At 55.5% G+C, this 27928-nt stretch overlaps 4 protein-coding genes across 5 annotated transcripts; 1 reads left to right on the plus strand and 3 right to left on the minus strand.

The window, feature by feature from the left end:
- Window positions 1-676: 676 nt before the first annotated feature.
- SCAMP2 (secretory carrier membrane protein 2) lies at window positions 677-13409 on the minus strand. The gene is made up of 9 exons (XM_005145730.3): window positions 13252-13409; window positions 8526-8606; window positions 7786-7875; window positions 5823-5940; window positions 5317-5445; window positions 4461-4620; window positions 4103-4204; window positions 1822-1939; window positions 677-1052 (listed from the first exon to the last, which is right to left on the minus strand). The coding sequence occupies exons 1-9, from the start codon at window positions 13306-13308 to the stop codon at window positions 906-908; spliced, it is 1002 nt and encodes a 333-aa protein (XP_005145787.2). The 5' UTR covers window positions 13309-13409; the 3' UTR covers window positions 677-905.
- A 291-nt stretch (window positions 13410-13700) lies between these two features.
- On the plus strand, window positions 13701-16963 carry MPI (mannose phosphate isomerase). The gene is made up of 8 exons (XM_005145729.3): window positions 13701-13823; window positions 13994-14121; window positions 14608-14808; window positions 14887-15028; window positions 15227-15409; window positions 15508-15681; window positions 15788-15996; window positions 16227-16963. Exons 1-8 carry the CDS (start codon window positions 13808-13810, stop codon window positions 16443-16445), a joined length of 1272 nt encoding a protein of 423 aa, XP_005145786.2. The 5' UTR covers window positions 13701-13807; the 3' UTR covers window positions 16446-16963.
- A 229-nt stretch (window positions 16964-17192) lies between these two features.
- On the minus strand, window positions 17193-20370 carry FAM219B (family with sequence similarity 219 member B). Of its 2 annotated transcripts, none has more exons than XM_031045938.2 (6): window positions 20300-20370; window positions 19234-19336; window positions 19021-19108; window positions 18611-18688; window positions 18433-18481; window positions 17193-18224 (listed from the first exon to the last, which is right to left on the minus strand). In XM_031045938.2, exons 1-6 carry the CDS (start codon window positions 20363-20365, stop codon window positions 18069-18071), a joined length of 540 nt encoding a protein of 179 aa, XP_030901798.2. In that variant the 5' UTR covers window positions 20366-20370; the 3' UTR covers window positions 17193-18068. The 2 variants fall into 2 exon arrangements, with proteins under 2 accessions (XP_030901798.2, XP_005145828.2); XM_005145771.3 differs by having other exon boundaries at window positions 17193-18227.
- Window positions 20371-20966: 596 nt separating this feature from the next.
- On the minus strand, window positions 20967-27806 carry COX5A (cytochrome c oxidase subunit 5A). The gene is made up of 5 exons (XM_034066483.1): window positions 27619-27806; window positions 24240-24356; window positions 23222-23343; window positions 22211-22333; window positions 20967-21126 (listed from the first exon to the last, which is right to left on the minus strand). The coding sequence occupies exons 1-4, from the start codon at window positions 27698-27700 to the stop codon at window positions 22220-22222; spliced, it is 435 nt and encodes a 144-aa protein (XP_033922374.1). The 5' UTR covers window positions 27701-27806; the 3' UTR covers window positions 20967-21126; window positions 22211-22219.
- Between the last annotated feature and the right edge of the window lie 122 nt (window positions 27807-27928).

Consider the following 27928-nt stretch of genomic DNA (forward strand, 5'->3'; position numbering starts at 1 on the left):
AAAAATAACCCCCAAATAATACTAAAACGCGTCCGTTCCCAGCGGAAAATTCCCACGTGGGAGGAGGAAGCAGGGAGGGGCTGTCCCGAGAGAAAATCCCATGCACGCTCCCGCCTGGCAGGCTCTCAGGGTTGGTGGGAGACCGGCGGCGCAGGCACCGGGGCTGCCTGAGCTCCCAAACAACAGAGCTGGCCCGTCAAGAAGTCCCTTTTTGCCCTCCCTCCCCTGGTCTAAGGCCGCAGTGAAGCCGCAGCCCCAGCACTGCTGCCTTCTCTCCCCCGGCGTTCCCCGGAGCGCCTGCAGGATCCTGGTGGAAGTACAGAGGGGATCTGCCACAGCGGGGGAAGCAGGAGGATGCTTCCACTCCTCTCTAACCCCTCCCTGCTCCCAGGTTTTCCCTTGTGCCGTGGTTCCCTGACTGTCAGGCAGCTGAGCAGCGAAGAGGCCGAAATGCAGCATCGTGTAAGTGTAATAAACCAAAAGGGCAGTTTCTGCTCTCCAAATTAAGGACATAAACTACATGCACGTTACACCACCCCCCCCCCCCCCAAACAGCAGATAACCAAGTCCTCCATAGCAAAGATCAAGAGAAGAGAGAATAACACAAAACCTGCTTCCACTCGCCTCCCTGCTACACGCAGGGCCAGGGGAGGAAGAGACACAAACACATGGTAGCTCCTGGATAGAGAAATATATTTGCTTCAGAGAATGTCTCCCCTATCTCCCCACACCCTAAAACAAGACAGGGAAAACCGATCACCCTCAAACGCAGGCTGGTTGCAGCTAAAACCCAGGCCTCTTCCCCCCTGGAGTCGGCATCACAACGTGGTACCCCCAAAAAGTGCATGTTTCCCAAACAGAAGTGGAGGTTGGGGTGAGGAGGGCAGCGGGAGCCAAGGGAAGGGCTAGTTTCCTCGGAACGCACTGTGTGCTGCTGAGGAGGCTGCCCCAGCAGCGGCCGTCTGGAAGCTCCTGTTGGTGAGGATGCCTTGGGAGAACTCTTCCTGCGCCCTTTGGAAGCTGGCTCCCGTGCGTCGGTACAGGGAGTGCACCTGGGAACAGGGGCAGAGGGGGAAAACAACCACAGATCAGCATGAATCGTGGGTGTGCGGTGCCCGTGGTGCTGTCATGCAGCTGGAGAGGATGGGCTGGAGCCACTACATCCATCCCACCCGGAATGGGAGGTTGCACATTGCAGGAGACCCTCGTTTTGTTGTAAAATAGGGAGTTTTCAGCAAAATAGTGGGTGTCAGAGCAAAACCCCCTGCACTCTGCTGGCAAGGACACTGAACCCGTACTTACAGACACTTGCAGAGCAGGGTGTATCAGCTGTTTCCTTCAAGACAGGGAGAAAAGGAGCAGAAAGCAATGGAAACAGGACCAGTTCAGCCTGTCCGTGCCTCCCCCAGAGCCACATTGCTGCTGTTAACTGAGGAAACACAACCCTAATGTGGCTGACCACAAGGAGGGCTTGTGCTTGGGAACCCCCAGGAAGGCACTTGTGGGATTGCCACCAGGCTTTGGGAAGCCCCAGAACACTGTGGCACCAATGACTGTAACCCCTGGATATGTGAACAAAGCAATGGACTTTGCTCAGCCTCTGCTCTAGTGGAAAGTGTCCCTGCCTGTGGCAGGGGTTGGAGCTGGATGGGCTTTAAGGTCCCTTCAACCCAAACCAGGCTGTGGCTCTATGATCCGATTCAAAATCAAGCTCACTCCAGGCAGATGTGAGGAAGTTTCAAACGCAGGGTACCCCAGGAGCAGCCTGAGCTGTGCACCTGCAATTGAGGTGAGACCTCGCCCTGCCCCTGAGCCACTCACCTGCTTGAGGAGGAAGAGGGAGAGAGCTGCGCAGAGAGTGAAGAATCCGGCCACCACCATCATGATGATGGCCACGGCCAGGTTCCCATGCAGCTCCGACAGCGCCGCGATCCACCCACTGTGGGACAGGAGAGCAGGGTGAGCACAGAGAGCATCGCTCGCAGCACCCACAGCTGCACAAAAGCCTTTGTTACAGCAAAGTGCAAAACCAAACGTAACAGCTGCAGACATGGATCCAGAGCTCATCTGGGCATCATTTTATAGAGGGACGTGGAGGTGCTGGAGCAAGGGCAGAGGAGGCCATGGAGATGCTGTGAGGGCTGCAGCAGCTCTGCTCTGGAGCCAGGCTGAGAGAGCTGGGCTGGGGCAGCCTGGACAAGAGAAGGCTCCTGAAGGGGAGACCTGAGAGCAGCTCCAGTGCCTAAAGGGGCTGCAGGAAACCTGGAGAGGGGCTTGGGACAAGGGCCTGGAGGGACAGACCAAGAGGAATGGCTTTAACCTGCCAGAACAGGGGAGACTGAGATGAGCTCTTAGGCAGAAGCTCTTCCCTGAGAGGGTGCTGAGGCGCTGGCACAGGGTGCCCAGAGAAGCTGTGGCTGCCCCATCCCTGGCAGTGTTCAAGGCCAGGTTGGACACAGGGGCTTGGAGCAAGCTGTTCCAGTGGAAGGTGTCCCTGCCTGTGGCAGGGGTTGGAGCTGGATGAGCTTAGAGCTCCCTTCCAACCCAAACCAGTCTGGGATTCTAGGATTTTGGGGACAGTTTCCATTATCCCTTCTTGGAAGCAATCCACCTCCACACAAGAGTACCATTCTCACTCCACCTGTGTTCCAGCCCTGGCCCCTGCTGCATCCCCATAAGCTGCAAAATCAATACCCTTGGTGCTGTTGTAAATCAAATCACTTCCATAACCACCTTGTCAAAATTCAGCCAAGGCTTGTGAAGATAGGCTGGGACATCTAAATTGGAAGATCTGGAGCCCAGACCTACATATCCCCATGACAGCTCTGCATGGCCAGGGATTTAAGTGTTAGGAGGGGGAGGGAGAGAAAGAGCAAGGAAGGGATTAAGTTAGAGCTACAGATAGGAGGAAACTGGCACTTGTGGAAGGGGCAGGGGGAATTCTTGGAGTTATCAGTGCCTGGCTGTGGGCAAAAATACCCTCCTGGGTGCTGGAGAAAGGAATCTTTCCAACTGCTAAACCAAGCAAGCCATGTGCCACCAGGAGAGGGGGAATCAAGTGAGCCAAAGTGTCCCAAGAGCTGTGCTCACAACTCCAGCCTCACTACAGGGAGAGGCACACCACGAGCTGCAGCCAAAAATAAATGTGCTGCCTGGCTGCGGGAGAGGCAGCAGCAGGCTTGAGGCACGCTCTGCAAGTCACACTGACAGGGGAGAGCTCCGTCCCAGTCCCCACTGCCACGGCAGCACCAGGAGCAGGGGAGGGAACACGAGGAGAGCTTTGCCCACGAGCTCTTCTGCAGGCAGCAGGCAAAAATAGGCAGAGATTCACTGTGCTCACCTCCTGAAGGCTGCCCCTCGGGAGAGGGGCTGCTGCCTGCTGACCTTTGCTGTGTTCAGTGAAGCTGGAAGCTGAGCAGCAAGGCGAAAATAGAGGCTGTGCTCTAACTGCAGGGGCTCTGCACAAGCCCAGCCACAGCCTTCTGTACAGTGACGTCAAGAAAGGGTGAGGGCAGAACCATCTCTGTGTGTTGTTTGAAGCACAACCCACCATCAACACAAGAGAAATCCATGGAGAGTCTGGGGACAGCATCAGTGATTTAGTGTCACCATTTAGTGCCATGGGTTAGTGGTGGACTTGGCAGTGCTGGGGTAAAGGTTGGACTTGATGAGCTTAAAGGTCTTTTCCAACCTGCTTGATTCCATGACTCCATGGTCAGGCTGGTGGCAGCAGTATGGAGTGAAGCTGTTCCTAGATCCTGGATGAGGGATGCCTCACCTACACGCTACAGCCTATACTGGTGAAAGCTCCACTTTAACACAAGGCAAATGTGGTCAGCACTAGAGGCTCAGCATCAAGGAGGGATAAGTGTTAGATGTATTAAGCAGGGTGGAAGGCAGCAGCAACAGACAAGCTTTGTGCCTTTGCTGGGACTAAGATGGGAAGAGCCCAGCTGGGATCTGCCAGGGCGAGAGTGGAAAACCATGGGAGAAGGAACAAGCAGCTGTCAGAAACGGACCACACAGCTCTGCCAGTCACAGCCCTGGTGAGAAACAGCACCCAGGCAGGGCTGTCAGGCAGTGAGTGTAAAGCCAAGCTTACCTGTCTCCCCAGCCTGGAATGCCAACAGCCTGGATGACGTAGATTGCTGTTTGGCAGAAGAAGACGAAAAAGAAGACGAAGAAGCTGAAGGAGCTGTCAGACCTGTGGGAGAGATGGAGCAAGAGTGAGACCCAGGGACACGAGCCCTGCACAGACCCCCTTTGCCATGAGGGAGCTAAACAACTTCAGCAAACTCCCTTATAGACCCTTCTGGCATGTTTAGGAACAAGTGGGTTTGATCTATTTAATGATGCAAAGAGCTGGAAGAATCCTGCAGGCAACACATGATGGGAGCAGATAAACCCAAAGTTCCTCCAGTAAAAGCTATCTCCCTGTTCCAGAAGAAAAGAGAACTTGCCTGAAAGCCTTGTAAATCGGTCGGTACCAACAGAGAAAGGCACAAGGGGTGAATAAAATAAACCACAGGATGGAGAGACCGAAGTCTACTCCTCTGTCCGTCTGCACTGTGAACCACGCCAGGCAAGCAAGCAGGTTGAGGAGCAGGGTGATCGAATGCACTGTTCAGGATGGGAAAGAGAAAGAAAAAACCCATCAGGAAGTTCCTGGAAAACTCTGAAGCATCCCAAATCCCTCATGAAACACATGGAGCTCTGCAAAACATGAGGAGGCTTCAGACCCTCTCATTTATAGAATCATGGAATGGTTTGGGTTGCAGGGACCTTAAAGCTCACCCAGCTCCAACCCCTGCCACAGGCAGGGACACCTTCCACTGGAGCAGCTTGCTCCAAGCCCTGTGTCCAACCTGGCCTTGAACACTGTCAGGGATGGGGCAGCCACAGCTTCTCTGGGCAACCTGTGCCAGCGCCTCAGCACCCTCACAGGGAAGAGCTTCTGCCTAAGAGCTCATCTCAGTCTCCCCTGTTTCAGTTTGAACCCATCACCCCTTGTCCTATCACTACAGTCCCTGATGAAGAGTCCCCTGCCTCCCTTGAAAGGAAACAGCTTAAACTGAGCCTCATCTGATCCTGCTGCTTTCAACCACATCTTAAATCTTTTTCAGGGCACCAAAACTGACAAATAAGGTTAAGACCATTTTGGACCCAAGCTCTGACCTGCGCTGTCCTTCCTAAAGAAGGGACACATTATGTTACCCTGCACACAACACATGCAGAACCAACTGGAGGGCAAAGCTCAGCATTTGACACAGAACCTCCTTAGGAAGAAGTTTTCTTGCAGCTCAAGCTAGTACTTACACATCCACAAGTAATAGAGCATCTTGCATATCCGCTGGTAGTCAGCTGGGATGTCTGCAGAAAAGTCCTGGTAAAAGCACGGCTTGATGGGACACTTCTTGGGAAGAGGTGGCCAGTTGTTCTGCCTCGCTGCAGGAAGGAGAGAGGAGCAGTTCTTCACTTGCTTTCAGCCAGTTAAAACCAAGATTAGGGGGAATACAGCTTTGCTGTGGTTCTGAGAGCCTCAAGAGTGTTGAAGAGCTTAACGTGGCCAAAAGCAGGTGCTGAGACCATGCTGAGGAGCAGAGACCCACCAGAGCTGGTCTCCAGCCCCTCATCTCTGAGCTCAGTTCCCATCCTGGATGCTATGGGATGACAGGTACAATGCCAAGAGGATTGTCCCAGCTGTGAAGGACTCAAGGAAAGACACGCAGACAGGCTGAGCCTTCACCAGACCCTGACAAGCCAAGCGGCCCAGGCTTCCCTGGCCTCCCACTGGATGGGATGTTGCAGGAAGCTGTACTCACGATCAATGCTGGCTGCGTGACTCTGCAATTCCCTTTCCTTCTTCTCCAGCTCAGCTGCCTTCCTCTCTAATTCTGCCTGCTGCTGGAGGAGCCCAGCCTGTGCTGCTGCCGCCACAGCCTAAAGCAGGGGGAAAGAAAGGTTAACCCATTCCCTAGCTGAGGCAGCAGGAATACCACCAGCAAACATACCAGATGCCAAACTGGAATTGAAACAAAGGCGATCCAATAGCAAGGATTGAGGACAGGTTGGAATATGAACACCCATTTTTGATCTGAAATGTCCTGAGGCTTTCTGCCTTAGCTGGAGGCTGAAATCAAGCTCAATGCAGAACTCCATCCAGATGTTCCTCTTATCCCACGGGAAAAGAGGGCTGGAAGAGCCCTAAGGAAGCTATGCAGTCTGTTACCCATCCTCTATGCCCCCCCTCCTTTCAGCAAAGCTATTCACTTCTCACAGCTTCTCCTCCTTCCCAGGTCATTGCTCCTTGCAACAGAGCAACGAGCAGGACTCTGGAGTTCACCAGGACAATCTCTTCCCAGGTAGGAGAGGGGTCTAAAGGAAAGGCAGGAGCTGTCCACAGCACCTTTCAGCATCTCTTCTCCCCATTTCTTACTCTAAGAACTGATCCCTTCTCCTAGCAGCCTTCCCTGTATCTGGGATGTCATCTGGGTCCTGCTCGTCAGCCAGTCTAAGCAGTGCCTGGAATGTAGAGCTAGACTGCATTTACATGCCTGGAATTGGGCTTGTCTGACCAAAACTAAGGAACCAGAGCTAAAAGCATCAGTAGGACACATTCCTGTGTCAGCAGAGGGAAGCCAGAGTGAACAGGCTACAAGGCAAAGCAAGCTCTGACATCAGAGGCACAGGGGAAAGGGCATAAAAAGAACTGTGCATATTCCCCATAGAGATCCACTTCACCAGATGGGCACAAACGTGAGTTTAAGAGATCACAGACTCAGACTGGTTTGGGTTGAAGGGACCTTAGAGCTCATCCAGCTCCAACCCCTGCCATGGGCAGGTGTCCTGGGTTCAGCAGTAGCAGTCATTTTTTCTCCTTGGTAGCTGGTGCAGTGCTGTGTTTTGACTTTCAGGCTGAGAACGGTTGCTGATAGCACATATGTTTTGGGTTGCTGCTCAAATGTTTGGTTTGTCCAAGGCCTTTTCTGAGCTCATGCTCTGCCAGGGGAGGAGGCGAAGCCAGGAGGAAGGAGAGACAGGACACCTGACCCAGGCTAGCCAAAGAGGTATTCCATACCACAGCATGTCATGCTCGGGGAGGTAACTGGAAGTTGGCCGGAATGGGGGGAGTTAGCTCTCTTGCGGGTTGGGCTCATTTCAGTGGGTGGTATCGTATTCTCTCTCCTTGTTTATTTCCTCTATCATTGTTTTTATTCGTGGTGGCAGTAGTGATTTGTGTTATACCTTGATTACTGGATTGGTTTTTATCTCAACCCATGGGAGTTACATTCCTTCGGTTCTCCTCCCCATCCCTCCGGGAGCGGGGACGGGGGGAAAGGGGTGTGTGGTGCTGTGGGAGACAGGTGGGGTTTTAAACCACGCAATCTGTGCAGTTTGGTTTTAAACCATGACAGCAGGGACACCTTCCACTGGAGCAGCTTGCTCCAAGCCCCTGTGTCCAACCTGGCCTTGAACGCTGCCAGGGATGGGGCAGCCACAGCTTCTCTGGGCACCCTGTGCCAGCGCCTCAACACCCTCACAGGAAAGAAGAGCTTCTGCCTAAGAGCTCATCTCAGTCTCCCCTCTGGCAGGTTAAAGCCATTCCCCTTGCCCTGTCCCTACAGCCCCAATGAAGAGAATGATGAAGCTTCCTGCTTCATCACCTGCAGCTGAAACCTGCAGCTTCCCACCCCCAACCCCACGTGAATCCTGTTCCCCTCCTAGTCTCATGTGCCCCAGAGCCCCAGGTCTGCTCCTTCCCCTGCCCAGCCCATGCTGCTGTACCTGGGGAGTGGGCTCCACGGACGTCTGCAGAACCGCAGGCTGTGAGTGGCCCGAGGGCTGTGTGGCTGGTGTTGTCCGGGCTGCATTGGTCTGAGGATAAATCACAGGCAACAAGGCAAACCCGTCACAGAGTGCTTCATTTGGCAAAATATACTTTGAGCTGTAGCCTACCAAACCACAGAGCAACTCTGCTTTTCCAAAGCTTGCTAGTTCTTGAATGCACTGGACGAGCAGCATCCGAGGGCTACAGCTATTAGGCAAAGATGAAGCAAAAAGGGAATGTGCTTAATTGCTTCAACTTCAAATCTCACTGCACCCTGCTGCCCTGCTCTTCTCTCACCTCACACACAGCAGCAGCCAGGAGATAAGCACGAAGCTCTTGCAGCAACCTATCACTGGTATCACTGCTGCAGCTCAGCTCCCAACCCCGAGATCAGATAAATATTGATGCTTCCTGCCACACAGCATCTTCCCCTTCACACTTCATGTAGCTCCACTGGGAGCCAGCAGCCAGTATGAGAAGCTGTTCCGTGCCAGTGGAGAGCTCCAGCTGGGAGCCCATTAGTGCTCCAGTGCAGGAGCAGCTGCTCACAGCTTGCCATGCATGCAACGAGCTGCGCAGTCTATGGGGAAATCTGCTGGGAATGCCTCACTGTTTTGAAGCTGTGCCTATTAAGGAACCTTATATACCACCATAACCACCACCCAGACACCCCAGTGCAGAGACACAGGGCACATACCAGCTGGGAGCTCTCAGAAAAGGGGTTGAATTCATCCAAGCCACTTTGGCTGGTGTTTGTGAGCTGGGTCACCGAGGGGTCCTGACAGGAGAGAAAGCAAAGAGAAATCAGCACTGAGCAAAGCTCACCATTTGTTTGGACATTACCCATTATCCATGCTGCCAGGCTGGCATCCACTTGTTAGCAGGGAACCAGATGGGGCTGGCAAGGGGCTGAACTAACCCAGGAGGTGACTGTCAGCAAGGATGTGCAGGCAGGAACCACCTCCTGTCCAGCCAAGGGGTACTTCTGAAGAGCTCCAACATGTTGGTGGCACAGAAGCCCTTGCTGCAGATGACCACCACTTACCCACAGCGAGTTATGCCTCATTTCCAAGGCCTTGGAGCGGGAACTGGATTCATTCACCCACAGTCAGAACATTGCTGATACCTCCTAAACCTCCCTGGCACCACAGAGCGAGTGAGGAGCCACCAAGCAGAGCAGAGCCTCCCAAAATGAGCACCCAGGTACAGTGGGCCTGGGCACTTGGAGCAGCAAAGGTGCCAATGACTGCTCCAAAATGGTGAAACACCCAGGGAAATGGAACCGGAGGTGGGACACCCATTACTCTAGGGGGAGTTTAATACTGCTACATAAGAGCTGTGTTCACAGCAACTGCCGCTCACCTCTATCGAACAACCTGATGGTTTAAAATAGGTTCTCTGCTCCTCTGCTTGAAGAGCACCTTTCATCCCTCACCTGCACTGCACTGAGCTGATTTCACCTTCTCTTCTGTACACACTCCTCTCCATACAGAGATCCCTCCTTGACAGCCAGAGTTTGACCTCTGGGATGCTTCTCTCCCCAGTTATTAAAGAAACAAGGTACTTTTTGAACCAGGGAATACTCCTGCCAGCACAGCCTGGCTACCCCATAGCTGGTATGGGGAAAACATCAACACGTGGCTTTTTCTCCTTCCCTCAGCACCACTTGTCTTGAGATCAGTGATTTGGTACTTAATGGGGTGAGCAGCAACTGCAGCTGTGACAAGGGAAGGGGATGCTGCCCAAGCCCATGTGCTGCAGAGAAGCCTTTGGGCTTGCGTGAGCCCTGCCAGAGCCATCCCCTGAGGTTCCAGCAGAGCCTTCAGGTGCCTTTGGTGCAGTTAATGAGTAACTTCCCCTCTCCTCCACAGCAGGCACTCCCTCCACAACAGGTCACACGAGTTTCTTAATCACCCTGTGCTGAGGGATGCCAGACCAGGAGGCTTCGGATGCTGCTCCATGATGTTCCAGTCCCCAGCCAGGCAGGGCTGTGAGAAGCACCACAGTGGATGTAAGGAGTCAGGACACAGGTTTTAGTTCACTGCTCGCTCCTCTGGAGGCTTTCCCTTCGCTCTGCAGGCACATGGGCTGGCAACACAATGGTTACAAGTCAGTCAATCCGCAATAGCTACTGCATGGTGGCACAGACACCCTTTAATCCAGCCTGGATGAGGTCCCAGCCTGACCAGAGTCCAGCAGATGACTGCACTAGGAAGAGAAACCCCATTAATGGAATGGGAGTGAGAAAACAGAACCATCCAAAGAGCTTGGAGATGGTCATGTTGGGGGGAAAGTGCTTAGAAATAAGGAGGAACACTTGGAATGGCAATGCAAAACGTGGTTTTTTTTCCCTTTGCTCAGCTCCATTCAGAAGAAAGCTCCTAAGGTAACTGGAGGCTCACCAGCACAGCACTGCTGTTGGAAAGGGCAGGGAGAGCAGCACCACTGCCCCACTGCTTCCAGCTGCACAGCAGCTTGATTCCAAAGGGAGAATACCTCTCATCTTGGAGCATGGCTTAAAAATCACTTCCTTCAGCAGTATGGCCAAGGCAGCTCAGCTTAGCTCCCTATTGTGCAAGTGTGTCTAGAATGGATATACAAAGAGCAGGGAAAGTGCAACAAAGCTCAAGTGTGTTTGCCCACGTGTCCCTGTGCTCTGGAGCAGGCAGGAAGGAAACCAGCAGCTGGGAAACAGGGTGGTATAAAGACACCAGCTTCCGCACGCCAAGCTGAGGGTTGAGTAACGCAGGGGAGATGAACAAGAAGTTGCCCCAAACTTCACATTCAGCAGTTCCTTTCTGCCAGCTGCAGGGCAAAGGGAAGCTGACCTGATCCTTTATGCTGTGAAATGTGGACAGAAGGACTTCATTCAACCTCTGAATTAACTACCTGCAGCCACGCTACACGGAGCTGTCACTCCTCGGAGGAAGCATTGGAGCAGAGGAGACTGCTGTAGGTACCTTTCCTTTGGAAGGGTTTAGTTGTTAGAACCCCCAGTTCAACTTGAGCAGAAGAAAGATGCTCCTCTAGATGAGAGCAAGGCAAGAGAACTCAAATGACAATCACTTGGAACTCATCATGTTGCCTAACCCCACAGTGACTGCCCCGAACATCGCTAGTCCTGCAGTCAGCCACCAGCCCAGGGCCTCAGAGCGCTGCCGCTGCCTGGAAGAAGCATTGAGAGACACCTCAAGGGGTTTATTATGGAGCTCTCTAAAGAGGATGGGAGCTTTCAGCCCCATCTGAAGCTTGTAGCAAAGTTCTGGAGGTAGCTGCCACTCACAGCAGCACTGACACTGAATGAACAAAGGCAGTTATCATCTCTTAGATGTTAAGAGTAACAGATAGCAGAGCCCGAGATGCTTCTTGCAGGACCAAACCAGCTCATTTGACACCAAGCTTATTGACTATCACCAACGAAGTCCTCTTGAAAGGCAAAGATTCCCAGTTGTGTTGGGCTCTGTACAGGATTTGTTGAGATTATGTTGTATGAAACAACAGCCTGGGATCCACAAAGGGAAAAGAGAACTCTGATGCTCTGCCTGAGGGATGTTCCTCAGCGTGACAAGGCTGGGAGCATGAAGACAATTCCAGTCCTTCAGCAAGCTCTGGAGCACGTGGAAGGGGGTGGAGGCAGCTGCCAGTCAATGAGCTGGAGGGAAGAGACATTATCCAGAGGGATGTGGATAGGCTGGAGAAGTGGGACCATGGAGTTCAACAGGCCAAGAGCAAGGTCCTGCCACTGGGGCAGGGCAATCCCAGCACAAACAGAGCCTGGGGGAAACTGGAGGGAGCAGCCTGAGAAGGACTTGGGGGTGTTGGGTGAGGAGCAGCTCCCCATGACCTGACTTCAGTGAGCGCCTGAGCCCAGAACCCCCCTGTGCTGGGCTGCACCCCCAGAGCATGAGCAGCAGCTCAGGGAGGGGATCCTGCCCCTCTGCTGTGCTTTGGGGAGACCCCCCCTGCAGCCCTGATCCAGCTCTGGGGCAGCAGCACAAGAGGGACCTGGAGCTGTTGGAGTGAGTGCAGAGGAGGCCATGGAGATGCTGCGAGGGCTGCAGCAGCTCTGCTCTGGAGCCAGGCTGAGAGAGCTGGGGTGGGGCAGCCTGGACAAGAGAAGGCTCCTGAAGGGGAGACCTGAGAGCAGCTCCAGTGCCTAAAGGGGCTGCAGGAAACCTGAACAGGGGCTTGGGACAAGGGCCTGTAGGGACAGGCCAAGGGGAATGGCTTTAACCTGCCAGAACAGGGGAGACTGAGATGAGCTCTTAGGCAGAAGCTCTTCTTCCCTGTGAGGGTGCTGAGGCGCTGGCACAGGGTGCCCAGAGAAGCTGTGGCTGCCCCATCCCTGGCAGTGTTCAAGGCCAGGTTGGACACAGGGGCTTGGAGCAAGCTGCTCCAGTGGAAGGTGTCCCTGCCTGTGGCAGGGGTTGGAACTGGGTGAGCTTTAAGGTCCCTGCAACCCAAACGTGTCTGGGATTCTGTGACCAGGGAATGTATTTCATTACGGGACAATGATGAATGCAACCTCCCATTCCCAAAAGGAGGATGTGAAACCTGCCACAAAGCCCAGCCACAGAGAGCCATCAGACAGCCACAGGGCCATCCGTGGCGCGACTTTCCCTTGTCCCCATCAAAACCAGGAGTTCCCTGTTGCAATCAGCTTCCCTGCTGTAAATTACGTCCAAGCTCTCTGTTTGAACAGTGAGTAAAGCGCGAGCACGGCCCTGCCCGCTCAGGCACCAGCTTTCACATGCAGAGTATTCACTTCCTCCGTGTCGAAGCCATAAATCCCTACACAAAAGCCACCCCGCAGAAGGAATATAACAGGAACACGGTCAGCCGAAGGCTGTGCTAAAGCGAAGGATAAGGAAAGGACTTTGTTTCCCTCTTGATTCCGCTTTGATTCCTCAAACCCCTCAGCCCCATGAACAAACACTTCCTTTGGTCAGGAAATCGTCCCTTTTCCCCATTCCCACCCAACTCCCTGCCTGAGAGCCAGGAGGTTAAACCCACGGATGGGAATCCCAGGAAAGCAGCCCGAGGATTCCCAGCGGGAATCCCACCCTCTGTCCCCACCACTCTCGCTGCTGGAGGACGCGTTTTGCCTCACGGGCCCGGTTCCAAGAGCTGGGGCTGAACCCCCGAGGCCCGGGGGAGCCCCCTCGAGCGGGGGGAACCGTTGTCCTGGAGCCAGCGGCGGGCAGGGTCCGGTCACACCGCTCCCGGTGCGCAGCGGCTCCGGGGGGTCCCGGTACCGGCCCCTGCACACCCACCCTCTAGTCCCGCCCCCGAGCCCTGATTGGCTGCAGCGGGTGGAAGCGGCGCTGCTATTGGCCAGAGGCGCTTCACTCAATGCCACGTCCCGGTGGCGGTTGGTGGCGGCGGGCAGGGGCAGGAGGCCCGGCCGGGGCCGCCGCACGCACCTGGAAGGGGTTGATGTCCACCGGGTCGGCGAACGGGTTCGTGTCGAAGCCCGACATGAGCGCGGTCCCGCTGCTCCGCTCCGCGCTCCCGCCGCCGCTGCTACACAGCCACTTCCGGGTCAGTCGGGGCGCGTGCGCCGCGCGGTCATGTGACCCGCCCCGCCCACTCGCGCAGACGAGCGGCTCCGTGGACCGGGACTTGGTGACGTCACAGCGGTGGTAACTGCCTATAGCGCGGGGAAGGGGGGTGGTTAACCCTATGGGTGCTGCCGTGCTCTATAGGGGCACCTGTGGGGGGGCGACCTCCGCAGGGAGGTCACTGGCGGGCACATAGCCCCCTATAGACTGTCCCCTGTACGATAACCCCTATAGAACACCCCTACAGAACACCCCATATCCTCCCGTGAGCGCCGCACAGGGCAGTGCCAGGCCCTCGCCGCGCTCCCTATGGCCGCTATAGGGTGCGCGTAAGGCGCTGCCCAGCCCCGCCCAGCGCGGCCTGGGGGGGGGGAGCCGGAGCCGGAGCCGCCGCTAGGACTCCCGGCCTGCCCCAGCCATGGCGGAGATCCGCGGTGAGCGGGGGCACACGTGGGGACGGGACCATGGGGCGGGCAGGGCACCCCCGTGGGGACCCCCGGTGTGCACTGCCCATGCATAGCCCCCGGCCCCCTCCGTCCCCGGGAGGGTGCTGGGCATCAAGAGGGTCGTTTCTGCTCCCCCAACTCCCGCTGTGCCCCCGCAGTGTTCCCGCTGTCCTGCACCGTGCAGAACTACTCCTGGGGGAAGCTGGGGCTGGCCAGCGAGGTGGCCAAGCTGCTGGCCAGCAGCGACCCCCTGGTCCAGATCCAGCCCGACCGGCCCTATGCAGAGGTGAGTGCTCGGCCCCATGGCCAACCTGGGTAAGAGTCCCTTCCACCCGTGTGGGCATCGCAACCGGCTGCGGTCCCCACCATCCCGGGTCCGGCCCGCTCGCAGAGGGATGTGGATCCCCTATCGCCCAGGAGGAATGTGTATCCCCTGTAACCTAGGGGGAATGTGGATCCCCTATCGCCCAGGAGGGATGTGTATCCCCTGTAGCCCAAGGGGGATGTGGATCTCCTATAGCCGGGGAGGGAGGGGATCTCCTATAGCCTGGGAGGGATGTGGGTCTCCTATAGCTGTGGAGAGAAGGGAGGGAGGGGGATCCCCTATAGCCTGGGAAGGAGGAGAGGAGAAGCCTGGCATGACTCAGTCCCCAAGGAAGCTTTTGTCTGCCTCCATTGCCAAGCAGCCTCCAGAAAAGCCCAAGTCATGCCCACTGGCTGCCCAGCTCTGGTCCATCATCCATGTGTCTTTCCTTGTGTGTGTGTCCCACAGCTCTGGATGGGCGCACACCCCCGTGGTGATGCCATCATCCGGGATAACCGCATCCCGCAGCGGACGCTGGGGCAGTGGATCGCTGACAACCCTGCATGCCTGGGGGCGAAGGTGAAGGACACCTTCCAGGGCCACCTCCCCTTCCTCTTCAAGGTGCTGTCTGTCAACACCGCCCTCTCCATCCAGGCGCACCCCAACAAGGTAGGGAGACCCCGGGTTGTGCTGGCGGCCCTTGCTGGTCCCTGTGGAGCTCACCCAGCCCCTTTGTCCCCTCTCCAGGAGCTGGCAGCGAAGCTGCACGCCCAGTTCCCTGAGCACTACCCTGATGCCAACCACAAGCCGGAGATGGCCATCGCTCTCACCCCCTTCGAGGGCTTGTGTGGCTTCCGGCCGGTGGCTGAGATCGTCTCCTTCCTCCAGAGTAAGGATGGGGATGCTGGTGGGATGAGGATGCTGGTGGGGCAGGATGGGGATGCCAGTGGGATGGGGATGCTGGTGGGGTGGGATGATGGTGGGATGGGGGTGCCAGTGGGATGCAGATGCCAGTAACATGGGGATGCTGGTGGGGCAGGATGGGGATGCCAGGCTTCAGGAATGACATGTGCTGTCACCCCATGAGGCGTCCCTGAGCTGCGGGCACTCATCGGGGAGGTGGCGGCGGAGCAGCTGGAGCGCAGCGGCAGCAATGACCCCCGCGGCGTGTCGGCCGCGCTCCGTGTCTGCTTCACCCGCCTCATGAAGAGCGAGAAGAAGCTCTTTGTGGACCAGCTCAACATGCTGGTGAAGAGGATCTCACAGGAAGGTGGGTCCCTTCCTATGGGGCTTGGGGGGCTGTGTTCAAGGGGAAGGGATGGGGCTCCCCAAAGCTCCATCCCCACTGTGGTGCCTGGTGCCTCACAGTGGCGGAAGGGAAGGACACGTCGGGGAGCAACGGGGACCTGCTGCTGCGCCTGCACTCGCAGTACCCCGGGGACATCGGCTGCTTCACCATTTACTTCCTCAACCTGGTGAGGTTGGAGCCGGGAGAGGCCATGTTCCTGGGAGCCAACGAGCCCCATGCCTACCTGCACGGAGGTGAGCACCAGGGTGGGCTTCCCCAGTGCCTTCCCCAGGGTGCCCATGGGCTCCTGCACATGTTGGGCTGTGGAGGTGGGCTGAGGGTGCTGCTCTGTCCCTGCAGACTGCGTGGAGTGCATGGCGTGCTCGGACAACACAGTGCGTGCCGGGCTCACCCCCAAGTTCATCGACGTCCTCACCCTGTGTGAGATGCTCAACTACACACCAGCATCTAGCAGCTCCAAGATCTTCCCAGCAGCACAGAGCCAGCTCGATCCCAATGTCTATATCTATGATCCACCTGTGCCAGACTTTGCCATCATGAGGATAGAGGTGAGTGGTGGTGGGGACACAAAGGTGGACACACTGGCTTTATCCCATCTTGGCTGTGCTCCAGAAGCTGGTGTGCCAGTGAGGATGGAGTTGCTAGGGTTCCCCCTGCCTAGAGCTCCATCACCTTCTCCAGCAGCTCTGGGCTGAGGGAGGAGGTTTTGGGTGTCCCCGTGTTCAATCACCAGGTGGGAACGGGAAGGCTCAAGCCATGGTGACTCTTTCCCTTGCAGATCCCATCCTCCATCAAGCTGTACCTCATCTCTGCTGTGGACTCCGCCAGCATCCTGCTGGTGATCCAAGGGGCAGCCGTGGGCACCTCCACAGCGGCGGCTTCCGAGATCCCGCTGTGCCGGGGCTCCGTCCTCTTCATCTCCGCCAATGAGAGTGTCTCACTCCAGCTCTCCTCTCCCGATGGGATGCTGCTCTTCCGAGCCTGCTGCCTCCTCTGAGCCAGCCTGGGGCGCTTCCCCCGTCCACATTGGAGTAGATAGAAACTGACCTGGGCAAAGGCATCTCGCTTGGAAGTTTAACCTATTAAACCCCCAAACCAGCCCCACCTGATGTAGAGAAAGAGCAGTTCCATGAATCAACTCCTTGGACATGGCATGGAGCAGGGCAGGCAGAGGAAGAGCCATGTCCCCATAGCATCAGTCCCTCAGGGTGCTGCCAATGCTACAGTGACTCTGGTGGTTCCGTTTCCCCTCCTCATCCCTTGCTGAGCAGCAGCAGGGAGGCCGGAGCTCTGCACCCCAGCTCTTGAGCATCACTGCCTGGCTTCTAGGAGCTGCTGCCACTGTGATGCTGAGGCTTCCTGCTGCTCCTGGGGGGCTCTTCCCAAGCCTGGCTGATGGCAGGGAGTCCTCTGAGCCATGTCACCCCTTCCCCGGCTGTTAAAGGGGCTGCTTGGTGGTGTGACAGAGCTGGAGAGCCTCTGGTGCTGTGAATAAAGAGGAGACGTTGTCCTCGGTGCAGAGCAGCATGGTGTGGGAAGGAGGATGGGGAGAGCACTGCAGGACTTGGGGACCAGGAGGCTGGGGTGACCCTGGTACGCCCCTGGCATCTGCAGCTCCACAGGGAATGTGCTACCAGGGTGACAAGGGAAAAGCCATCGCTCTGGAACTGCGCTGGGGTATGGGGAGGAGTCCCCCCCCAGCAGAGCTGTGGGGCTCAGCCTCCACTACAGCACCACCACAGCCTCAGAGTAACAAGATGCAGTTTATTGAGTGCTCCCTTGAATGAATAGAATACAAAACCCCCAAAAGCAACAGTTCAGGACTCTAGACATGAACTACTTAAATAAGGTTTCTAAGCAGCTGATTGTCCTCTATGGAGTAGTAGGACCATGATTTAAGGCAGCTTTTAAGGTTCACAGCAAGTAGAGCCTGCAGCCCCCCACAAACCTGCACCCAAAAGGTGGGTCCAGGCTGCCCCTCCATCAAAGCAGATCTGGGGACAACTGGAATGTGCCACCAGCTCCTAACCCAGAACTCAATAGGTCCTTGAGGGGCAGAAAGCAGACAGGGAGGTGCCAGCGTGCACAATGGCTGCAGGTACATGTAACAATGCAGACACCTAAAGCTCAATCCACTCCACTGGGGTCCCTCCATTGGAGCTGCCAGCTTTGGTTCAGCTCAGCCCAGGCGTTAGGAGGGAAGCCAGCAGCAACCATCATTAGGGCAGCACAACCCATGTCTGAGGCCAGGTCCTGAACCTCACCATGGCCAATTAAAGGAGGAAAAGAGGAGGTCAGGCAAAACAGGAAGCATTTGCTACTGCACCTCCCAGTCCCTTCCCCTTTTACACCCCCTTGGAGATGCCTGGGTCCCAACCAGGTGACTGGTCCTATCCATGCCACCTGAACACCACTGTGCCACCTCTCCCTACTATTGCTGAGCATGAGGAAAAGTCCTTTGGGGTGGGTTGGTTGCTGCTGCTCACCATGAGAGGCATCGCAGCATCATTTGGTCCTTGTGTCACTGTCCCAGCATGGACACAGACACCAACAGCCATCCCATGAACAAAGAAAGTGCTGGTTTGTGCCCTGTTCTTGCACAGCCCTCGCTGAGCAGCATCTACTGGATCACACAGGAGAGGCTGTCTCCGAAACAACAGGGGCAAGAAGAGGAGGTGATGGGTTTTGGGGGGATGAGATCCAGATCCTCATCGTCAGGGACCTCGTCGAGGTGGTACCCATCCTGCAGCAGCTGCCGGCTCAGGTCCTGGTTCACCTGCTGGGGGGGACATGGAGGAGGTACAGATTGGTCCTGGTTTAGTTCAAGTTTAGGGCTTGCAAAGGGAAGGGCTGTGATCAGGAAGGGCATTGCCTCTTCCTCCAGTGCCTTTGCATGGGGAGAAGCACCCGAACACACATCCCTGCCTGGAGCCTCGAGGTGGCTGGGAGTGAGAGAGCCCCATCAGTCAGAGCCCTGCACTTGCCTCAGCAGAGGAGTAGCCTGAGGAACATCTGGATCCTGGCTCCTCATCACTAAGGGAAGAAGGAAACAGTCAGAGCCAGCCGGGAAGCAGCATCTTTGTGTGGGATGCAGACAAGGGAATCTCGGGGGTGCAGTTCTGAGCCAAATCCCAAAATCCTGCGATATTCCCCCACTCCCACCTGTCCGAATCGAGGGAGAGCAGGTTCTCATCTGCCATCTGGCTCAGTGCTGTGTAGCCCTTGTTAAACTTGACTGACCTGCGTGGAAGCAAAGATCCAGCCCATGACAGGCATTTTGGTGTGGGAATCCAGCCCTGGAGCTCATGGACTGAGGAGCCAGGGCAGGGATCCTGGTGCTGAACCTCCCTTCCCACCCTAAGCTAACCCCAGCTGAGCTCTAGGCCACCCTCACAACGAGATCCTCACCACCAAACCATCCCCAGAGCAAGGAGAAGAAGGAGCTAGAGCAATCCCTGTTATTACATCGAGTGCTCGCTGCTCACAACGGAGCCCGCAGGGAAGCTCCTCAGCTCCCTGTGGAGTTTCCCGGTCTCCCAGAGGAACATGGGAAAGCAGAAACGGGCTCAAACCTCTTTGGTGCTGGTTTCGGGTTTGGTGCGGGTGCCCCCAGCAGCCCCTGCCTCCGCAGCGCCGCCTTCGCCAGCTCCCGCTGCCGCTCTGCAACACAGGGCAGCGCTGACACAGCCCCGGGGGGGCGGCCGGAGCCCACCGTGGGGCCAGCAGGGCTTTGGGCGGGGCAGGTCCCTGCCCGCACCCCGGCACAGCCCAGGGGCAGCACTTACTGAGCTTGGCGTGGATGGAGGGGGGCTTGCTCACGAGGTACGGTCCCTTCTTCTCCACCGCGGCCGCCGCCTGGCTCAGCCTCTGGTTTTCAGCCCACAGGAGCTACAACACAGGGACAGACACGGGTTCGGTAGCATCGCTCCATGGGGATGAAGTAACCCGGAGTCATCTCAGAGCATCTGGTTATTCCTGGGAATCAACAACTCCCCAGCCCTGCAGCATGCCCGGAGGAGAGGGAGGAAAGGGAATAAGCAGATCTACTAGGGGAGGAAGGGGTTCTTTGGGAATAGCAACGCTAAATTAAAGCACATGCAGTGGCCAGCAGTTCCGTTGCAAGCCTCACTCCAGTAATACCCCGGAGAAGGGATGGAGGGGATTTGATGAGCAGGTTCATCAGATAAAATACAGGGATCATTGGGTTTAATCTCTCCGCAGGTTTTGAGCCTTCCAAGCTTCTCCTTGTGCAGGAATTAGAGGGACCAGTTAATGAAACAACAAGGCAGAGGGTTTGGGGCAGTGATGGGAGAGCACAGCCGGGATTAGCGGAGTCTGAAACTGGAATTAGCAGGGTAGAGCCTTACCCGCGGGAATAACCCCGTGCACAGGGAACTGCGGGATTAACCGGGATGGCAGCAAACCCCTACCGGCACCTTGTGCTCCCCTGTGCTGCCCCACACCACCCATGCACATACACTATACTGCCTCACACACACATCCCAGCCCTATACCTTCCTGTACATGCCTTATGCTGCCCCACACACATATCCTAGCCCTATAGTACCTGTGCACATACCCTATGCTTACCCACACACATATCCTAGCCCCGTACCACCCATGCACATACCCTATGCTGCCCCACACACGTACCCCAGCCCTATACCCCCGCTATGCACATACCCTATACCGCCCCACACGTGTACCCTAGCCCTACACCCATGATGAACATACGCCATACTGCCCTATGCATAAACCCCAGTCCTGTACCACCTATGCCCATACCCGGTGCTGCTCCCTGTACCCCAGCCCCACACCCCCATGCGCACCCCCCAACTGCTCCTCACGTACCCCCGGGCCCCGCCGCCCGCCGGATCTGCCGGCATCGCGACCGGCTCCTCCGCCGTCTGTCGCCATGGCCTCCGTCGCCCCGCCCCTTTCCCCCGCTCGCCAATGGCAGAGCGCAGCGGTGGAGAGACCCAACCAATGGGAAGAGAGGAGATGGTGCGCCCCTCGGCCTGCTGCGCATGCGCAGAGAACCGTCATGGGTATAGAGACAGCGACACGCTTCCCTGCGGGAGCTCCCATTTTCCTGGAAAAGTCCCTTTTTCTGGGGGAAAAACCCCACGAAATTTCCTTTCCCCCCTTTTGTTTGCCCCACCCCCCCCGTCTGCACCAGAACTGCGGTAGGAAACGGGCTTTGCAAAGCAATATCCACAGTGGGAGCGATTCCCAGCCCTGCAGAGGGCACAGGGATGCAAATGGGAGTCTCCCACCGCGCAGAGAGCTTCCGGCAGGGACACGGCTTCTCCAAAGGCAGGGGGGTCTGTGAGCCCTTGTTCTCCTCCATAAAGCTGTGGGTACAGCAGGGTCCCTGTGCCCTTCCCCACGGAGGAAGTGCCATGGGCACTGCAAGCAAACAAGGCTTTATTCACTCCTGGGAGGGTGTTTTGCCCTTTATTTCCTCCTTTTCCCCATAACCCCCCCCCCAGAACAACCACAGGAGCCAATGCCACCATGTCAGTCAAACCAGGTTTTCCTTTATTAGGTCCAACTCCGCCTCACGTACATTGTGACTCAATAAAGGAAGTTATCTGAAGTAAGAGGATTTTAACACTTGTGCCTGCAGGCGGCTGTGTACAATCAGGTGGCACCAGTGAAATGCTGGGGTAATGCACCTGCAACGGAAAAGAACACAAAAGGCATTAAAGCAGCAGCTCAGGACCTCCACCATGTGTCACAGGGGGCTCATGGGAGCTCATCTAAGAGGCTGGGGAGCTAAATGTCTTCTATGGCTGTTCTCAAGTTTAGCAAGTACTCAGAAGCTCTAAAAAGACAGTAAAATAAGTGGTTTCCCAGGACTCAAGGCCGTTTCATCCCATACCACTCCTGAAATAGAGGATATTCAGTGAAGCTCTGGCCATGCTCCAGCTGATCCGCTTATTCTGTAAGCAAGGAGCCCTCCAAAGTAGTGTTTAATTACAGAAAAGATGCTATTTTAAGTGTAACATGAAGAAACTGATAGAATCATGGAATGGTCAGGGTTAGAAAGGACCTTAAGATCATCCAGTCACAGTCCCCTGCCACAGGCAGGGACACCTCACACTGGAGCATGTCCAACCTGGCCTTGAACACTGCCAGGAATGGGGCAGCCACAGCTTCACTGGGCACCCTGTGCCAGCGCCTCAGCACCCTCACAGTAAGAAATTTCTGCCTTAGATCTAACCTGAACTTCCCCTGTTTCAGTTTTAACCCAGCCCCCCTTGTCCTATCACGACAGTCCCTGATGAAGAGTCCCCCTCCAGCATCCTTGTAGCCCCCTTCACATATTGGGTGACCACCATCAGTGAGGCTCATTTTCCAGCATAAGCTATAACCAGGGTCTCCCATTTTTCTAAATGGACAAGATTGCGATGATAATGTGCACATTTGTGCATTCCCAATGGAAACGAGCCTGCCATTTCCTAAAACACACTTCTGGGGTCAAGCTGCTGAGCAGTCAACATGCTGCAATACCCACTGTCTTAGCAACTACCTAGACACTGCTGGGGATGGTGGCAACCACTCCATCCCTTCCCAAGCCAAGCCTCCTTTTAGAAGTGTTAGCATCTTTTCCAGGAGACATGCAGATACAGAGATATTTGGAGACTCACACTACACACGGCCCTGTGAAGGCAAGGAAGGGGCCTCTGTCCTTGCCAGGAGAATTTTGGGGTACCCGAGTCCCACACCAAGATTAGCAGAAGCAGCAGCATCCCTTACCAGTAACATTTATGCTTTGTCCAGGCCCAGTTCCTCTGGAGTGGAGATTCCCAATTCACTCAAAGTTGGTCTAAGCTCCTGGATAACGTAAGGATAGATTTCCTTGTGAGGTCCTGCCTTGTCCTAAAGGAAAATGAATGGCGTTATTTCCACAGCAAGCTGTTGTACAGGTTTGCAATCCAGATGGGTGGACTCATGAGGGCAGGAGATCACAGCCCAGCTCTGCCTAGGAAAAACAATGCAATTTACTTGGAAATCAGGGAAAAACCAGCACCCCTTGGGTAAGAGTATGTTACTGTTCCCAAGCTGTGATCAACTGCGTTGTCCCTTAGATGGTGGGGACAAAGGGGCAAAAAAAAAAAAAAAGAGCTAAGGAAAACACATGAAGATTCTTCCATCAGCCTCTAAAAACAAGGAGAGAGTTTCAGTTCTACAGAAGAATGCAGAGAGCAGCAACAGCAAGGACAGAGGCAAATGACTGCGGAGCACAGTCTGCAGCAAGTGTACGTAAGTCCCTGGGACAAAAAGGCAGCTGGAAGAGCAGTGCTGGCTTCCAGAACTGAAACAGGACTCCTGCCTCCATGCTCACCCACTTTAACTCCCTGCTAAGTGAGGGCTGGACTCAGGTTTCAAGGTGCTGGTTTCTGCTGGGTTTCAAGGCTGTGCAGCTCAGTGTTCAGCCCTTTCAGAAGCTGGCAAACTGCCTCTGCCTAAGGGGTTCCTGCTAATGCTTATTTTAAAATTAAAAGGAAGGAAAATCCTTTGCCTTTCCCACCAGAGGCAGCAGCAGAAAAGGAAAATACCACCCTAAGAGCATCCTACCTGCAGCTGTGCTGCTGAGTGCTCTCAAAACTTATCCAAGGCACCAAGCACATGCTCACATGGAAGCTATGGACTCTGCCAATGGGAATTAGTGCTTTTCCTTGGTGCCACTAAGAGCACACCAAGGCAAACGCTGTGCTCTGGGCACGGAGGGCACAGCAGCGAGCCCGGAGCTGCCATTCCACTCACCTTTACCACTTCTAAGATGCGGACAGCGGTGGCAAAGTCATTTAACCGTCTGCATGCCCTCAGAGCTGCGTCGATGATCTTTGGTTCCGGAACCAGGTCATACCCCACAAGCGTGTTGATGCCTGTGAAACACCAAGAGGGACTTGACATCAGCTCCTCATGCTATCAGAAGGAACCCACTGAGCTTATTGTGCTCCACCTCACGACGGGATTAAGTCTCACCACCATTAGGAGCTGATGAGACTTTTCACTGCTATTGAGGGGACACACAAACAACCCAGGGTTTTCTTTTGCTCTTCTCCCTAACTCTACTACTGTAGATTTTAAGTTGTACTCAAGAAATCCCGGTGAGCCAGTTTCATCCATGCTCCCCACAGGAGTCAGAGTCTGCACCACAGCACTTATGGAATCATTAAGGAATGCCAGATGACTTCATTCCTACAGGTGTAATGAAAACTAGAATTCAAGCTGCTGGCTCTTCCCCTCCAAGGGAAGACAGCCCATACCTCATGCTGGTGATGCTGGAATGATCCCTCTGGCTGTTATGCAAACACATTTTTAAGCCCTAATTGGGGTAGTAGACACCAGTCTGCAGGAGTTACAGCCAAGCCATTAGCTCAAAGGCCAAATTCAAACGAGTGTGGTTATGCTCTGGGTAACAACTGAGCTCAGATGAACTTTCCTCAGAGCAAACATTTCTCTCTCTCCCACCCAGGAGCTGAAATGTGTGTTCTGGGGCACTAAAGCTTCCAAAGCCTGACTCTCACTGTGTCATACCCCTCATTCTGCACCCTTGCAACCTGCTCGTGTGAGCAGGTAACGTGCCATTGCCCAATACAACAGGCTCAGAGCAAACAGCACAAGCACATAAGGGTATGTACAGGATTGCTCTCCTGCATCTAACCCCAGTTTTCACTCTTCCTGCTTTCCAGCAGCAAAGTCAAATCCGTTTGTTATTCCTGGCCACTGAACTATTGTATTTACTCTGCGGTTACTCTCTCCTTTCCACTCAACTCACCTTTCCTGAGCTCCCAGGCATCAATATCTGGCTTGTTGAAATAGGTCACCCAGCGAGCATCAAACTCTTCATCTGACTCTTGTGACCCATGGGAGTAGCAGCGGGCGTGCAGCACAGCTGGAGGCAGACAGAGATGAGGAGACATGGAGCAAACAGAAAGGAACTGCACTTTAGCCCTGACCAGGACATCAAAAGCCATAGAAAGAGGTGTTTCACTCACTACAGTCAGTCTGGATCAGTCTGGGATATGCACTGGATGGATACAGCTTGCTCAGTATTGGTGGTTTGATTGGTGGCAAAGTGTGTGTTTTCTGATCTATATCAGGCCCTCAAAGTGTTCTCAAACCCTTTGGTTAGAGCAGGACTATTTAATGAGGGGAAACACCAGAGAAAAACCCTTCAGTATAACTAGTGCTTCAGAGGAGTTTCCTGGGAGCCCTGTTTCTGCAGGACACAGGGATTCTCCCTCTTCCCAGAACCAAGGAAGCCAAAGAAACATCTCACACAGGTACTCCATCAGCAAAATTGTTCTGTTCCCCTCTTTGACCCTTCTCAAAGCATCAGGACATGTCCACAGTGAGTTTGTCAGTGGCATTCCTTCAGAACTAAATCCCTACACCCTATTAGTTACACCGCTACCCACTTCAGACAACACACTGCCTTATTCCTCCTGCTCCTGGCACTGCTCCACAACTGAGTCTGTAATCCAAGGAAAGCAGATTTCCCAAGCAACCGATGGGTTTCCCAACCAGGCTGGTTGAGGGATGACTCAATAGCAATGAACCTCTGCAGCTTTTGATTCCAGGACGAGTTCAGAGCTGATGAGGGCTTGTTTTAAAGAGGTTCTAGCACAAAACGACATGGGCCCAAATGTAACAGCTCTCAAGCAAAGGGACCAGAGCTATTCCTTCCAACAGGCTACTGAGGGGCTGAAGGAAGACAAAAGTCACTGCTGTCCATGCCTGTGCAAGATAAAACTCCCATGGCTGTAACGGCATTCGTATTTGATAATTCACAAAGCACAGAAGTGGATCATACTCCAATGGACAAATGCCTTTGATACGATTCTGAACTCGTTTCCTCTCTCAACACTGCTCTTCACCAAAATACCCCTTTTGGGGGAGGAGTTTTGCCTTTTTTTAACCCACAAAGGTTGGAACAGTTTCCCCATAGGAACTAAACGTGGGGCACGGGCAGCTGCACCTGCAGCATGGTCATTCCCTGCAAGCTCCTGGCTGGAGACGCTTCCTTCCCTCCCGGTAATTCCACCCCATCAATGTTTGCAGAGAGGTCACACACTAGATATGACCTTGCCAGCGTGGAGCTCTGCTTCAGAGGAAGGCAGAGCTGATCGGGCACTTCTCCTTTCTCATCCTTGCCTGAACCCCTCATGCTGCCCAGCTACAAAGCTGTATTCATGGCAAGAAGCCCCAGACCAAGCTGCTGGTTTGTACTCTTCTGCTTTGAGTAGTGCAGGGAACAGGCACACTGCGAACCAGCAGCCTGGCTCCAGGTGAAGTACAATGGAAGGAAGCTCAAGGAGTATCTTTAGTCTCCTGAAGTGACCTCCCAGCCAGCACACAACACAGATTTCCATGTGGGTCAATGTGTCAGCTGTGGTTCTGGTTTCTGCAGTGCTTCCTAAGCCAGGGAAATGGGGAGATAAACCACACTGCATCTGGTTTCTCTCCATCACTAGGTAAGGGAAAGGCAAATTCAGGCCAAGCCAGAATTATTACCTTACTCCTTGACCCTGCTTTCTCCAATAAAGCACATGCCCAGCAGAGCTCAGAGCAACAGAGCTCCTATGTACATGCTCAAGTGCTGGCTGAGCGGAAACACTTTCTTTCCTAATCACAAAAGCAAATCCTGAAGGGAAACAGCACATCTAGTTTGAGAAGAGCCCAAAGTCACATTCTCAAATGCCATCTGGAAGTCAAAACCTTAAAACCTCCTTCCACGGAGCTCAACAAAACCATTCCCTTTAGTCTTAAATACAGGAACAACTTGATTAGGCTAAAAGGATGCTGAAGGAAAACTCAACAGGCTACAAGAACATGGATTATGGATTGCCAGGATGTGTTTTCCAACCCTTCCCTGGTTTATCTCCCATATTAACACTCACATCTACATCGAGGAGGCCGGGTCCTGTGATCCTCCCTGGCAAAGCTGAGGCAGGAGCCAGCTGGAGCCTCACACTTCCCTGGGGTCCCTCAAGGTCACGGTCACACACAGATGGAACTCACACCATGCCAACCCATCCACACTGAGATTCCCACCTCGGGGAGGAAGCCAAGGGCAAGCCGTGTCTCCAGAGGTGTGCTTGTGAGAGAACTCCACTGGCTTCGAGAGCACCAGAAGCCTAAAATCACCTGAAACCACACTTGAGAGCTTCCCCCAGCGCCAGAATTCGGCAGCTTTCCCTGGGAATGAGCTCGGCATTAAAGCACTCAACCAGAGGAGCGCTCATTTACATGAATTCCCTGGAAAAAGGCAGCAGTGTCAAGTGAGGCCTTTGTAATACAAGACCTCGGGAAATAAGAACTCAGAACCTGCTCCGTGTTAGCAAAGGTGCGGAGAAGGGAGGGCACGGACCTGCAGGAGCACAGAGGGGCGGCAGGCACGGGAATTTAATGGGGTTTTAGTTAAAACAGGGGTTTAAAGACGTGTCAAAGAAACCCCAGCACACGAACACCACAACCACCAGTTATCCCTCTCCACTTTAAAGCCAGGCAGCAATATGGCCCCTACGGCAAGGGCTGAACTCCCACACACCGCCGAGCTTCAACCCCGATCCGTGCCCGTTAACCAGCTGCTAACTGCGGGGCACGGGCACTGTCTCCCCTTAGCCCCGGTGTCCAGCTCCTCTTTCTCCATCAGCACCGAGGCCTCGCTGCCTCTCTTCCTCCCCTTCCGACTGTTGCTGGGGTGTTGATGAGGGCAGCGGGAGGGAGCCGGAGCAGGCCCGGCGCAGCGCCGGTCCCCGGGGCCCTGGGGAGCTCGGTGCCGGCCCCGGATGCGGAGGTCACCGCCGACCTCCGTCAATGTCACCTTCAGGAGAGGCCCGAGAAAGTGCCGCCGCCGCCCTCGCTACAGCTCCCGGGCAGGGGCCCGGTGCCCGCTCCGTGGCGGTGAGGCCGGTACCGACGGGGGGTGCTTACCGGGGGCGGCGGCAGCGGGGCAGCGCCGGGCCCGGAGGGGCGGCGCGCACTAGGCCGCAGGCGCGGCCTGTCCTCGGGTGACAACGGCGGGTCACCGCAAGGACACGGCGCCACCCGGGGACCGGGAGGGGAACCGCGGCGGGGTGCGGGGCCGGGGCCGCCGGGCGGGCGGGGTGCTGAGGTGGGGGAAGGTGTGAAGCAAGCGGGCGGCCGCTCACCTGCGGGGCCGACGGGCCTGCGGACGGCAGCGCGGAGGCCGGAGACGGCACAGCGGCGGAGGAGCGCGGCGGCAGCCTGCATGGCGGCGGGGAGGCAGCACCGGGCGCCGCTCGCTCCTACACCGGGCACCGGAGCGCGGGCGGGCGGGATAGGACGGAGGCGGTGGCTATGGTGGCTCGGCGGGGACACGCCGCGCCGCGCGCGTGACGGGGGGGAAGCCGCAGGGGCGGAGCGGAGGGCGGTGCCTGCCGCCATTTTGTGGTGTGTGGGGACGGGAGGGGAGGATGTTTCCATACGGGAAGCGAAGTG

The sequence above is a fragment of the Melopsittacus undulatus genome, chromosome 9 (assembly GCF_012275295.1).
Source record: "Melopsittacus undulatus isolate bMelUnd1 chromosome 9, bMelUnd1.mat.Z, whole genome shotgun sequence".
Classification (NCBI taxonomy): Eukaryota; Metazoa; Chordata; class Aves; order Psittaciformes; family Psittaculidae; genus Melopsittacus; species Melopsittacus undulatus.